Source organism: Emys orbicularis, chromosome 8 (genome assembly GCF_028017835.1).
Source record: "Emys orbicularis isolate rEmyOrb1 chromosome 8, rEmyOrb1.hap1, whole genome shotgun sequence".
Lineage (NCBI taxonomy): Eukaryota > Metazoa > Chordata > Testudines > Emydidae > Emys > Emys orbicularis.
Window position 1 is genome coordinate 11134401 of NC_088690.1, and position 14990 is coordinate 11149390.

Genomic DNA, 14990 nt, shown 5'->3' on the forward strand with positions numbered 1-14990 from the left:
GGGAGCAAGTATTTGAAACAGGGAGAGTAGTAATTAATGACAGAGAGTGGAATAACAACTAAACAATTCTCCCACCTGGGAGTCTAACAGTTTGGAAGCAGGAATACAGTTCTAACAGGTAGTGAAAGAAGATACTTTGCACCCAAGTGTATGTTTTATTGATGTGGGAGTGAAATAACCCCACCATTTACATAACTTTAAAATGCATCTTACCTTTCCAGAAGTTAAAATAAATTTATCAAACACATAATGCATTTCTTCTCTGGAGAGTTTATCTTCATCTTTAAGGTTACAAACATCTACCATTGCTTTGCAGTTGTGCGAGGTAGCTGATGTGCTAGTGCACTTATTCTTCTGTGAACACTCCATTACTGAACTCTGTCCACTTTCAACATCAACAAATTCATTAACAGAATTTGGGTCATGGAACCAACGTTCACTGCAATTACAATGGTGGCTTAGCTTGTCTTTATTTAGACAAATTTCTGAAAGCTCTAGATCATCTTTCTCTTTGAGTGATTTTTGCTTTAATTCACAGCATTCTTTAGAAATAAGAGATACTGTTTCCTCTCTGTCTTCATCATAATTGGAGTCCAATGCATCTGTCTTATTTACTAACAAACTGTCTGTGTTCTCAGAAATACATTTCCTGGATGTAAATTCCATTTCATTACATTCAAGTTCATATTCATGTATACTACATCCATTTCCTGCATTCTGTTTCTCTAAAACATTTTCTCCCTGTGGAAGGCAACAGTTGGCTACAGGTTCTCCAGATTTTGCATCTTTCTTGCTGCTAATTTTTTCCTTTTCTTTTTTCTTGGTATCTGATTTGGATTTAATCCCATCTTTAGTTTGTGGACATGCAAAATATTTATACGCTGTCCTGAATCGCTCTAGGATGTACTCAAACACCATCTGGCTATTTAGGCTTCGTGCAACATTCCTCTTTAGTGCAAAAGGATCTAGAAAAAGACAATTCAAGTAGTAATTTACTACTATACATCAAGTAATACTTGCACAATAATGTATTTCAAATGCATAAGTTATTAGTATTCTGTATTTCAAATTACAGAACCCTATAATATAGTCCAGAACTATATTTATTATGTTATACATCCTCTTCTTCATTTCATCCTGGTACCGGACTGTTTTCATTACAAGGTTGAAGGATATAATGGAATAAATAGCTCATAGACATATATTGTTCTTAAGTACCATTTAAGGAACTGGATCCCAAGAGAGTCTTTAGATATTTCTGTGTAATCACCATATATTTACTGTAAATGTCTGATTTAATTAATAAAAAATTGTGTACTGTTTCTGCTTTGTTAAAAAAAATCCCATATTATGGCTGATTCCTAAACTTGAAAGTAAAATAAATATCCAGACATTACAATCAATCTTCGGGTAACCCTGCCCAATATTTTCTCCTTCTTTGATTTTTTTCATTGATTTAATTTGATAATTTATTTAAAAGTGAAGCAACAGTCAGGAAACTGACTATGTAAAATGATCTCATAGAGTTTCATATTTAGTTTCTCTTTGTAACTTCCAGATCAAATTTGCGATTTACAAGTCCAAAGAGGACTTTCATAATTGCAATTACTGACAATTCCACCTCAGATCTTAAATATCAAGGTGGGTTACTTCTTCCTCTTACATCAACTCCTGTACTAAAAATTCATCACATGGAACTTAGCTGAAAACATTGTTAAAAGGATATAATCCCTCCCTCTTAGAATAACCATTTGATCATTATCTTGACACATTTTCCTTTTTTTCTCATGGTTCAGATATTAGGCTCTATTAGGTCCCTAACTCTCATCTCAGGGTATGTCTACACTGCAATAAAAGACATGCTCCGCCAAGTCTCAAAGCCCAGGTCAGTTCCTCAGGCTCACACAGCTCGCGCTGATGGGCTAAAAATAGCAATGTAGATGTTCCAGCTCTGGTTGGAGCCCGAGCTTTGAGGCGCGGCGCTGCAGGTTTTTCTTTGCAGTGTAGACATACATACCCTTAGGGACTTCAGTTTCCAGGATGATGACTAGGTTGGATTCTCATCTCCAAAACTCAAAGTCTATTCCCACAGACTTAACTTCCCCTCCCCAACGTTTCTTTGATCATGTCCAATACAGATATCCATCTTACCAAAACCTCCTTCACCAAGGTCATTAACAAACATCCTTCTAGCAATGTGATAGGAAATTTTTCAAATCCTATTTCCCTTTGTCTCCTGCCTTTGACACATTTCATTACTGTTCTCTCTACCTTCCCTAACAGTGTTCTCTTCCTGTTCTCCTCATACCTCACCAATTCCTCCTCGGCATCCCTTTGCTGACTCCTTATTTTCCTCTTTTCTGTTGGCATTCTTTAAGATTCTCTACTTGGTCCATTCCTTTTCCCTCTATGTGCTTTATGAGACCTCAGGTACTACCATTTCTAAGCTGATAACTAACCAATCTATCTCCTACTTTCAACCTCCACCCCTTTTGTCCAGTCTCTCATATCTAGCCATCTCTCCTACACCTCCTCCTGGATGTCTCACCATCTCAATCTCCTATAAAAACTGTATCTTCTTTCCTAACCATTTTCCACTCCCTCACTTTTCTATCACCACTGACAATCCAGAGTTCTGGTACATTATTTTCTGATCTTTCCTAACAAATACTGTTTCATTTTTTTTAAATAATAAATAATTAAATAAAAGATTAATGTTTTCCAAATGGAAATGGATAAAACTTAGGCAAAGAAAGGGAATTATTCTTTCTCCCATCATCACATACCACATTAGGTATCACCATCAAATATACTCCGCCTCAAGGCTCTCAAATGTTTTACCTATGGTCAGACATCTAGTTTTTAATATATTTTCCAGGACATACTCATCATCCCACTATGCGGACAGTCAGCTTCCCAGTGTGGGAATATGGCCCATGGGATGTTTTACTCCACTGAGCTGGTTCCATTCACTCTGATCAATGCTCTCCTCTCTGCTCTGTCCATATGTCAGAAGCAGAGGAAATAAACTGATGATCAGAGGCAACTAGAAGATCCAGTGGTATGGGATCTTGCACAGGTAATGTTCCCACACCCCCAGAACAAATGGGTGGAGAAAAGTACAGAGAATGGGGAATGAAATAGATGGAGATGGTTCAAGGAGAAAAGGAACAGTATTGCAGAGATGGAACAGAAGGAGAAAAGGCTGGGGGGAAATGGTACTCCATATTTCAGGCGTCATTGTACTCATACTGCAGTGCTGGGTAGATGACATGTCCTCAAGTAACCTGATTAACTTTTGTACATTTGCCAGCTAAACTTGTACTTTCCTCTCCATTTGCATCTAATGCAATTTCTTGTCCAAGTACTAGAAATAAATGTTAGATAAGTAAAATCCAAAGAATAAAGTATAATGTCTGTAGACCTGGTAAAAAGAACATTACCGCACCTTCAATGGCTATTCGCCTTTTAGGCCAGTTTTTGTTCTCTCTGGTTAAGAGTTCTTGTACCCGTATGCTGATGACATATTCCTCCAAAGCAAATTCCAGTGTGTAAAACTTCAACAGTTCTAACCACAGTTGCCCCAGGGATATTTGGTGGGGTTTTTCAAATGCTAAGGGAGACTGAAACAAACATGAATGTTTAGTAGCAATAAGAAATGAAAATTCCAGTTTTTTTCTAAGTTTTTTTTTTTTTTTTAATAACAAGTTTAATGATCAGACAGCAGAGGTGAGAGACAGCAGATGTGGTCTCCATTCAGATAAAACAACGACTCACTTTGCCATGTTTCTCCTTCGCATTACTTTGGTTGTCCGTTTCTGAGCTTGTTGACTTCTTACCACCTTTTTGCTGTTCAGCTTTGGCTTTGCCTTCTACACCACTTGAATTTTTCCCCGCTCCATTATTTGTTGGCTTGTATTCCCATCTTACAAACTTCTCCTCTTCTATACCTCTCAGTGTGTAGTCATCTGCCCTCTTTAAATCAAAGCCTTCAATCTAAATACAGTTAAAGGATTTCTGAGAACAAGATTGTATGTCACATACCATACTTGGAACAAAACATAGAAATGGCAATTTCAGGGCCCCAAAAAGATAATTTCACCAACACTGTTAATGTTAGTTATGAATGGTAAGAAAAGGGTAATCACATCTCAGTGTGTCAACTGAGTTAAAAATAAATTCCTTCCCCCGATCCAAAGCACAGAATTGCATAATTGTCCAGGAATATTATGAGAGTCTTTCACTTTCCTCAGAAGCAACAGGCACAAGTCAACCACTCAAAGAAAAATGTGCTAGGTGCTTTATTTAGACTATTCAATCTAGTATGACACATCTTATGATCTGTAAAATACCCGTGTAGCACTGCCCTTTAAAAATATTGCAAGAGTAGGATTATTATATTGTCAAAAAAAACTTACCCAAGTGCCTAAATAGGATGGTAAAATGGGTGGTTTTCTTTGTTGAAGAAAAAATATCACCATTAAGGCAAAAGAATATGAGGGAATCCCACCTTCTGCCTGGCAGTCAATATGGCACAACTACAAAAAGATAAGACAGCTATAGTTTTCTGATAAGCTTTTAGCATTTTAATTATATAATATATTATATAAATGAGCCATTAGAAAAGTTAAAAAGGAATATGGAGTATATGCTAAAGCTGACTAGAAAGGCTTTCATCTCAAAATCTAAGGAAATGGTAAACTTTTATATAGATGTCTTCTGTGTTATCTACTTCTCACTCACAATCCATTCAGAACACAGCACCTCACCTACTTTTTTCCACACCATGCAACTCCCATGTTACAGCATTATTCAGAAAGTTACAGTAGATACACATTGGCCAGAGGATAAAATGTAATCTGTAATCATTTGTAAAGTTCTTCAACTTTACTATTATTATTATTTATTATTACACTCATTGATTCTATCATAACTATGCAGTTGTGGCTCACATTTACGCTTCTGCCAGGGATTTATGTTTTTGGTTAGAGAACCTGCTATTGTGCAATCGCCAGGTATAGAGGGCTTCTTCGTATCTGTCTCTATGCTGATAGAATGCTTTTCCATGTGAGCTCAAGAGGTTTTTCACTATTTTTAGTCAGACTTCAAACAGTTCTCTTTTCTAGTTTGTAATGTAATGTTCTTATGTATTGTATGGCACTAATCGATTTATGAAACCGTCTTCATAAAAATATCAATATTAATAATACTATATAATGGAATGCACTTTTCAATAAAGTCAAGTCATTTGAAGTCAAGTATTGCTTAGTAGTGAACCCAAACCTGAATTATAAAAGGATTTGACATCTGAAGTATACTTAATAGGGCTGTTACAGCTCAATTCTTATACTCAGCAATGGTATCTCTAGTTGACCCAGTGGGAGATGGAGACAAAAACTTGTACAATTGTTTTGCTGGCAGCCTGACATGAGCTCATTTTTTAAAACTGCCTTGATTTTGATGAGTGGTGGGTTTGGCAAATGATGCTTACTCTCTTGGGATGAATTCTGGGAAAAGAGTTCCCAGTCCTAGAATGAGGATCTGCAAAGCCCTGCACCTGTTGAAACTGTACTGTGGGTGATAAGACGTCCAATGTTTGCTAGTTGGTCTGCTTCATAATGTTATGGGGGCCAGAATAGAGCCAATGATATACTGGCAATTTTAGAAGTGTGTATAATATAAATGAAGAGTGAGATCCTCACCCCCTCTCTGGCCCCTTTAGATCAGATAAAAGGGCCAGAGCAGTGTAAGGGGGCATGTCAGACGGAGGCTGGCCCCTGTGGCTGAAATAGGTCCAGCTCCCCTGTGCCACAGCAGGTGCTCCTAGTTGGGCGCATTAAGGGGGTAGGGGCTGCACCTGGGCTATAAATGGTTAGAGATTGCTCCATTACAGGAGGACAGGCTGTGATAATAGAACCGACTGAGAGAGAGGCAGGAAGCAGAAGCAGCAGGACTACCATAGTCCCCTGGGATGGGGGGCAAAGAGAGCCCAAGATGTGAAGGGTGAGCTGAGAAACAGTTTGTTTAAGTTTGGATAATAAAACTGCTAAAAGGAAATTGTGGGTGTGGCAATGTGTCTTTGCAAGCAGGGGAGAAGTCATGCCTTGTACAGGGCCCTATAAGCCCCAGTTCTGACTAGGGGAGAATTCCCTTGCACAGGCACTGTGGACAACAGCCATTCAACAACCTCATTGCAAGCCCTGGAGTAGGGGGCAGGACTGCAGCAATGCAGAGATTCTGGACAGTACCACAGCCTTGGACGGCATCCATAACTTTGACAGGCCCCATCCAGCCCCCAGAGTAGCCCAGGATCAGGGGAGTACAAAAGTGGCTTAAAGGTACCTTAGCTCTCCCCTCCCTCTGGGTTGTGAGAGTTCAATACTGGCACAGCACAAAATCTTACCCAGTAGATCTTTGGCCAAGTTCCACTGGAAAACTCTTCATGAGTCACTAGTATACTGCAACCCAGAGTCTGGGAAGATTTGATGACTTTTACAAGTTAGACTTTTTCAGGAATCTAGCTAGGAATTTTAGCAACACAAGTTCCTTAAACTTAGTTGCACCACTGGGAGACTGCAAGCAATTTAATATAAAACATCTCTCCACAGATGTCAAAAAGGCAGCATATACTTGCCTCTAGACACAAAGTGGACATATTCTGCATTACATGCTACTGCAAACACTTCAACTCACAATACAGAACAGAAAAGAGAATTCAGAGTCGTTGTTGTTGTTGTTTTTTTTAAACTATCTATTGTAACCATGCACAAAACTATGCACATAGAGTTGCAATCTACTTCCAGGTTCTGATATTAATAAATCACTCCAGAGTCAGTTCACTAGAACTCACAAAGGTTTATAACCCTATTATATACAGTTAAGTGTGTGTTACTTCTTGTATTTCAGAATCTAGTTGAGAACTACCCTCCTTAAGCTTACTGTAGCCTACTTCATGGACTTTGTCTTTGTATTCCCTCTACTCATCTTGCACCTATCTACTCCCTCTTTTCCTTCAACATAATCTTGTCCCTGTTGATGAAAGAGTACCTCCTCCTCTGCAGCTCCTCCTATCAGCTCTCCATCTCAGCCTCAAATAAGGCTCTGCCTTAAGTCTCAGAAGAAAATATTTTTCACCCTTCCCATACCTCTTCATTCCTCTCTCCCTATCCTAACATTTCTTTCTGTAACTGTGGGATATAAATGCTGAAGAATTTGGGGACACGGTTTACAGGAGAGATGGATGCTACGCTTGACTATAATACATTTTGATTTAGTGGAAAAAGAAAAATTTCATAAGAAACTTTGATACTACTGTATTATAAATTACATGCTGGTGTCTGTGTCACAGGAAGTTTATTCCCATAACACATTTGTTGCTGTATTATACTTTATGTGCAAGCCTCAAGGGGAGAACAGACATGTTTAAGCGGTCTTTATTTGTATTAACTTACTCTAGCCCAGTAGCGGAAAGCCAACACCAAGGGAGCAAGGACAGGTTCCAGTTTGCCAAGTGCAGCCAGCAAGTCAGTTGTAAGACAGGCCACATCATTTCTAGCACTCACTTTACAAGTTAAACCACTGTCATTAAGAGAGAAATAAGAAACCAGTTTAAGTTCATAATTTTAACTCCAAGTAAGCGAAGTTTGACAGATTGCCACTCCCAGCATATTGAAAGCAAATACCAGAAAACCTCTCATGAATGAAAGTGACCATTTTAGCAAGCAACATGATACCTATCAAACTGAGTTAGATTTTCATTACTGCAGGAGTTGGATTTGGAACTCACAAAAATCCCTTCCAGCTATAACAATGAAAAATGTCATTGATAATTTTTTTTCTATGCTCAACTCTGCCCCTGATTAACTGTAACCTTATGCAAGTCACTTAAACTTCCTGTGTGTTTCCACATATGCAAAATGGAGATTAATATCTTATCCCCTCCTCCTATTTCCTTCCCCATCGTTCACTTGACATTAAATAATATTGGGTACAGAGTGGACATTTGACTGAGATGGGTTAGTATTCGTTGCCCTTGTGGAGGAAGTGAATCTGTAGAAGCGGGAGGAGTGCCAAACCAAAGGAAACTTGGAAAAGCTAGTATTTTAAATATAAAATATATGGTAAACGAGGGCCTTGATTATCATCTTTGAAGTTCACTTTTTTGGTTTCTCTTTGTATTATCTTGATTTATCTTCTCTCTCAGTTAATACAGTAACTCCTCGCTTAACGTTGTAGTTATGGTCCTGAAAAATGCGACTTTAAGCGAAACGATGTTAAGCTAATCCAATTTCCCCATAAGAATTAATGTAAATAGGGGGGGTTATGTTCCAGGGAAATTTTTTTCACCAGACAAAAAACTATGTATTATATAGATATACACACAGTATACGTTTTAAACAAAACAATTTAATACTGTTCACAGCTATGATGACTGTGAAGCTTGGTTGAGGTGGTGAAGTTAGAGGGTGGAAGAGGAAAGGATATTTCCCAGGGAATGCCTTGCTGCTAAATGATGAACTAGCACTTGGCTAAGCCCTCAAGGGTTAACACATTGTTAATGTAGCCTCTCACACAAGGCAGCACGAACACAAGGGAGAGGAGACAGCATAGCAGACAGAGACAGAACCACACCTTGTGTGTGGGAGAGAGAGAGAAATGCACATTTGCCCATTTAAGTAAGCTGACCCACTCTTACGTGCGTTGTCTTTTTAAGTGGATCAGGAAGTTGAGACAGCAGCTGCTGCCCCAAGCTCTCTATGTCTCTCTCTGCTCTATATGGAGAAGGGGTAAGCGGGGTGCAGGAGCAGGGGGGACACCCTGACATTAGCCCCCTCTTTCCCCCCTACACAGTAAGCAGGAGTCTCTGGGAGCAGCACATAGCAGTGGGGGGGGAGGGATAGCTGAACTGCCGGCAATTGCTAGCCTGCTAGGCGGCTGCAGCACAGGGAACTTAGGGGAGTGGGGAGCTGATGGGGGGCTGCCGGTCCACCCTGGTTCCAAGCCCCCACCAGCTAGCTGCAACTGGCTGCTCTTCCTACAAGCAGTGGACAAAGCAGGCAGCTGCCAAATGACATTAGAAGGGAGCATTGCACAACTTTAAACGAGCATGTTCCCAACATATGAAGATATACCTATCTCATAGAGCTGGAAGGGACCCCGAAAGGTCATCGAGTCCAGCCCCCTGTCTTCACTAGCAGGACCAAGTACTGATTTTGCCCCAGATCCCTAAGTGGCCCCCTCAAGGATTGAACTCACAACCCTAGGTTTAGTAGGCCAATGCTCAAACCACTGAGCTATCCCTCCCCCTAATTGATCAGCAACGAAACAACGTTAACGGGGACAACTTTAAGTGAGGAGTTACTGTATTTATTTATTTATTTATTTTTACCAAAAAGGTAAAAGGGCCTTGACTTTTTCAGATTAAATACAAAAAACAGAGCCAACCCACTCGTTTAAGATCTATGCTATGTGTTTATTTTTTAATGTAACAGCTGGGATGTACCAGCTAAATCTTCTCTCAAGAAACTTCATTCTGCCTCCCTAAATTATTATTATTTACATTCTGTTGGTTCCTATAATGTGCTAGCAACATCCACACACATAGGAAGCAATAGTTCCTGCCCCAAAGAGTAGCCAGGGGCTCTCCTGGTTTCAACCAAATACCTCCTATTCTAAACTGTCATATAGTGGTGCTGTACACCATTAAACAGCAGCTAAATTTCATTCAGGTGGCTGCATTTCAGTGGTTGATGAAGTTATCTGCCCATCTCCCCTTTTCAGCCTCTCATGTGGGTAGTGAGGCTTAAATTTGTGAAATGCTTTGAGATCCTTGGATTAAATGGTTGGTATAAATTTTAAGTATCCCCTGGGAATGACTTTCCCTTTTCCTTATTTAACTCCATCCAGAAAGGACATGACCAGACTCTCCCAACTGGTGTCCTCGGTGAATCAGGGCTAGTCCAAGTGAGAGGATGAAGCCAACCTCTCTCTCTGGGCTATCCTTTCCACTGTTAGCATGAATATTATTACATTGACATTTATTGCTGGGAGTGCAAGCAACCAGCTGCCAGGAGGTATGAATAAGCAGAATAAACATTGATATATTGTTAAGGATCCTTTTGAACTTTTAAACAAACCTTTTAACATCTTTGCAAAAGACAACAGGAACTTTGGCATGGAAATCTGACTCCACATCTGAGTAAAAAGCTAAACAAGGAAGAGAAGACAAACATTTTAGATATAAAAGTCTTACATAGCTCTCCCTAATTGTTTCTTTTAGCTGCTAGATTCAAATTAAGTACATTTAAGTTGCAGGTGCCATATGTCTAAATATTTTCTGATCACTTTGGATTCTCACCACCACTACAGTACATTCAGTAAGGAGGAAAGGTTACAGTAACTATGGTTCTTCAAAACGTATTGTTCACATGGACTACATTCTTGGTGCACATGCTCCTCATGCATCAGATTCTTTTTTGCACAGCAATGTCCACTGGGGCTCCATCTGCCCCTTCAATATCCTCCCATCCCCTCACCCAATGGCATAAAGGGCTAAGGAAGCCTACAAATCCCTCAGTTCCTTTGCCAATACAGAACCCCAAAGGAGTAGGACTCTATAGTAGTGGGAAAGGAGGTTGGAGCATGAAATCCAAATGGACAATACATCGTTAAGAACCACAGTTATTGTAAGGTAAGTAATCGTTCTTTCTTCTTTGAGTGATGGTACACATGGATTCCACTCTTGGTGACAAACAAGCAGTTACCTGTTTGCTTGGAAGTGGATCAGAGAAGTCTTACTTAAACAATAATTGCAGAACAGGCCTGTGAAAATGAGCATCCAATGTTGGAACCTCTACCAAAGAACAGTGTCTTGGAAATGTGTAGACTGTGTAGAGCTCCACATAGCTGCCCTACAAATTCCAGAAATTGGACATACTTCAAACAGGCAGCACAGGCTGCTTAAGCTCTATTGAAATGAGTCTAATATGTCTAGGTGTGTCTAACCTGGCTAACTCTCTGACCAGTGAGTAAGTATGGAATAGCCCTTTGAGGAACTTTGATACCATCGGGGGGGGGGGGGGGGGAATGACTTTCGAGGCATATGGTATGGTAAGCCAAAATTGCTGCAAGATGGCCCTTAACAGAACTGAACAAAAGGCCAGCCTGTTTTAAGTGCGATAGGTAGTTGAGGGTCTTTGGTATTAAGGCCTGGATCAGGTCCAGAACCTTTTGAGCTGCCCATATTGAGAACATCTTCCATTTGGAAGAACATATATTTCTGGTTTATGTTTTCCTGCTCTCTATCAGCACTTCCTGGACCTGGAGGGGACAGTCTATCTATGGTAGTCAGCCAGCAAACAGCCACACTGTCAGTTGCAGTGACTTCAGGTCTGGGTGGAGTATCTGGCTGTGGTGCTGTGAGATCACTTTTGGGCAGTCTGGGAGCTAGATCATTGGCTGAATGAACATGTATATAGTTCTGTCAGCCAAAACTTGCTAGTGCAGAATATTAGACTAATCGTGGCTTTGTCTCTTGATTTTGGAAGTTACCCTGGGGATGAGGGAAAATTAGTGAAAATGCATACAGAACGCCATGAGATCCTTGCAGAAGGAAGACATCCAGTAACTACCTCAGGTTCACAACCCCTTTGGAACAAAAGTTCTGGCTCTTTGCATTGACACTGGGGGCAAACAGGTCTATCAGATGGTTCCCCCAATGCAAGAATATCGGCTTTATGATGGACTTCCTCAATGTACACTCATGTGTGGTAACAGACTGAGTGCCAGGATGTTGCTGACTCCTAGGAGATGAAGAACCATTGGGGTTATCCCGTGATCGTGGCACCATGTCCAGAGCTTCATAGTTTCTAGAACTAGGAGGAACAAGTGTGCACCACCTTACTTGTTTATATAGACCATTCTTGACATGTTGTCCATCACAATCTGCAGTATGGAGTTTTGGAAAACAGGTAGGAAGGGCATACAGGTTAGTGTGATGGCTCTGAGCTCCAGGACATTGATGTGAAACACTGTATTTTCTAGGGACCAAGTCCCTTGCATCTTTAGATGGTCTGGGTGGGCTCCCCAAGCCTGTTCCTGACACATCTGTGATTAGAGTCCTTGTAGGGGAGGGAACCCACTGCACACATTTGTAGGTTCCTTTCACCATCTGAGTTCTGTGATGATGTGAGATGGAATCATGATCTTCTCATACATCTGGTGTTTTGCCAGGGAACAGACTGGTGTGAGCCAGAGTTGGAATGGCCAGAGATGAAGTCTGGCAAGTGCCATCACATACATCCATACTGATATATGGCCTAGCACCCCAGACATATCTGACTCATCATAGACAGGTTTGATTCTATCCCAACCACTAGTGACTGCACTGAAATCTGGAGCCAATTATGGCTCTTTTGCACTCTATCGCCTGCAATATGGTAAGATGATTTTTTTGGAGTGTACCAAGAGTGGGGGAGGGATAGCTCAGTGGTTTGAGCATTGGCCTGCTAAACCCAGGGTTGTGAGTTCAATCCTTGAGGGGGCCACTTAGGGATCTGGGGAAAAATCAATACTTGGTCCTGCTAGTGAAGGCAGGGGGCTGGACTCAATGACATTTCAGGGTTCCCTTCCAGCTCTAGGAGATAGGTATATCACCATATATTTATTTATAACTGAGAGAACACAGTGTCAATTCCAGGCTTGCTGCCATCTCCTTCTGGGATCTGCACTGCTTCAGCCAGTTGTCCAGGTAAGAGTAGATATGAATGCACTTCCTGCTGAGATGTGCCGCAACTATCAGTAGGCACTTCATAAAGACTCTTGGTTCCATGGAGTCCAAATGGCAGTACCTCATACTAGTAATGAGTGGGCCCACCATGAATCTTAGATACTCCCGATAAGACGGATGGATGGCTATGTGGAAGTACATATCCTGGACATCAAGAAACACTCATCAGTCTTGAGAAATGTACACAAGCATTACCATTCTGAATCTGAGGTGGTGTATATACACATTCAGTCTCTGCAGGGCAAGGATAGGACAAAAACCACCTTTCTTCTTTGGGATAAGGAAATATTGGGTGTAGTATCTCTTCTTTGCCTCCTAGACAAAGCAATGAGGCCATTTCTGTTTATAACAGGCTCTTGTGAGAAGGACCCCTGCAAATGTATAAGGAAGAGAGCAGGGTGGGGTAAGAGTGGAAGTATATAGGGTAGCTTTGGGCAATGATGACTAATGCCCATTGTAAGCTGTGATGGCCACATAGGCCTGGGGAAAGCAGCAAGATGGTTCCTGAAAGTGGGAGAAGGCTCTGGATTGGCTTTAGGTATGATTCGACACTCCTGTTAAAACTGCTGCCTCCGAGAGGCTTGCCGAGGAGGGGCAAGATGGGAATCCCCTGAAGCATCTGGGCTTCTGTCTGTGTTGCTACTCTGTCAACTCCATATGTAAGAAGCAGTCGTCTCTTTGCTGGAACTGATGCTTGTATAGTCTTCTATAGAGAGCCAGTGTGTAGATTCCCAGTGTCCCTTAAGTCACTGAGAGAGTGTAGGCTTTAGTCTGTTCTCCGGCTGATGAGCTCCAATCCCTCAAAGGGCAGGTCCTCTACAATAGCCTGTACTTTGCACGATACCTTGCCCAGTGCTTGGAACCATGAGGCCCATCTCATTGTGACAACCCTGGCCATTGACCTTGTGGACATATCAAACGCACCATGGCTGCCTATAATGATCTCACGACCACCTGAGACTCTTCTGAGATATCTTTTTAACTCTTCGCGGTCTGCTTTGGACGTAACTATCTTGAGTAATTTTGTATCATCGCCAAACTTTGCCAACTCACTATTTACCCCTTTTTACATATCATTTGTGAATATGTTGAACAGCACTGATCCCAGTACAGACCTCTGGGTGATCCTACTATTTACCTCTCTCAATTCTGAAAATTGACCATTTATTTCTACCCTTTGTTTCCTATCTTTTAACCAGTTATTGATCCAGGAGAGGATCCCCTCATCTTGTCCCATGACTGCTTACTTTGCTTAAGAACATTTGGTGTGTGGCCTTGTCAAAGGCTTTCTGAAAGTCCAAGTACACTATATCCACTTGATCACCCTTGTTCACATATTTGTTGACCCCGTCAAAGAATTCTAATAGATTGGTGAAGCATGATTTCCCTTTACAAAAGCCATGCAGACTCTTCTCCAACAAATTGTGTTCATCTATGTATCTGGTTATTCTGTTCTTTACCATAGTTTCAACCAATTTGCTTGGTACTGAAGTTAGGCTTACTGGCCTGTAATTGCCAGGATCACCTCTGGGGCCTTTTTAAAAAACGTGTCACATTAGCTATCCTCCAGCCATCTGGTACAGAAGCTAATTTAAATGACAGGTTACATACCACTGATAGTAGTCCTGCAATTTCATATTTGAGTTCCTTCAGAACTCTTGGTTGAATACTATCTGGTCCTGATGACTTATTACTGTTTAATTCAGGGGTTGGCAACCATTCAGAAGTGATGTGCCGAGTCTTCATTTATTCGCTTTAATTTAAGGTTTCGCATGCCAGTAATACATTTTAACGTTTTTAGAAGGTCTCTTTCTATAAGTCTATAATATATAACTAAACTATTGTTGTATGTAAAGTAAATAAGGTTTTTAAAATGTTTAAGAAGCTTCATTTAAAATTAAATTAAAATGCAGGGCCCTCCAGACCGGTGGCCAGGACCCAGGCAGTGTGAGTGCCACTGAAAATCAGCTTGCGTGCCACCTTCGGCACGCGTGCCATAGGTTGCCTACCGCTTTTAATTTATCAATTTGTTCCAAAACGTCCTCTACTGACACCCCAATCCAGGACAGTTCTTCAAATCTGTCACCTAAAAAGAATGGCTAAGGTGTGGGAATCTCCCTCACATCCTCTGCAGTGAAGACTGATGCAAAGAATTCATTTAGCTTCTCCACAATAGCCTGGTCTTTCTCTAGTGCTCCATAGC

The 14990-nt window shown here is 40.9% G+C and overlaps 1 protein-coding gene across 1 annotated transcript in view; it reads right to left on the reverse strand.

Moving 5' to 3' along the window:
• Positions 1-14990, reverse strand: part of TUT4 (terminal uridylyl transferase 4) — a 77887-nt gene that overhangs the window by 35014 nt on the left and 27883 nt on the right. The window contains exons 9-14 of the mRNA XM_065408902.1: positions 10137-10206; positions 7452-7578; positions 4419-4538; positions 3778-3996; positions 3449-3623; positions 214-965 (exon numbers count right to left, since the gene is read on the reverse strand). Coding sequence (XP_065264974.1) covers positions 214-965; positions 3449-3623; positions 3778-3996; positions 4419-4538; positions 7452-7578; positions 10137-10206 — 1463 coding nt within the window. The remainder of the gene's footprint in view (positions 1-213; positions 966-3448; positions 3624-3777; positions 3997-4418; positions 4539-7451; positions 7579-10136; positions 10207-14990) is intronic.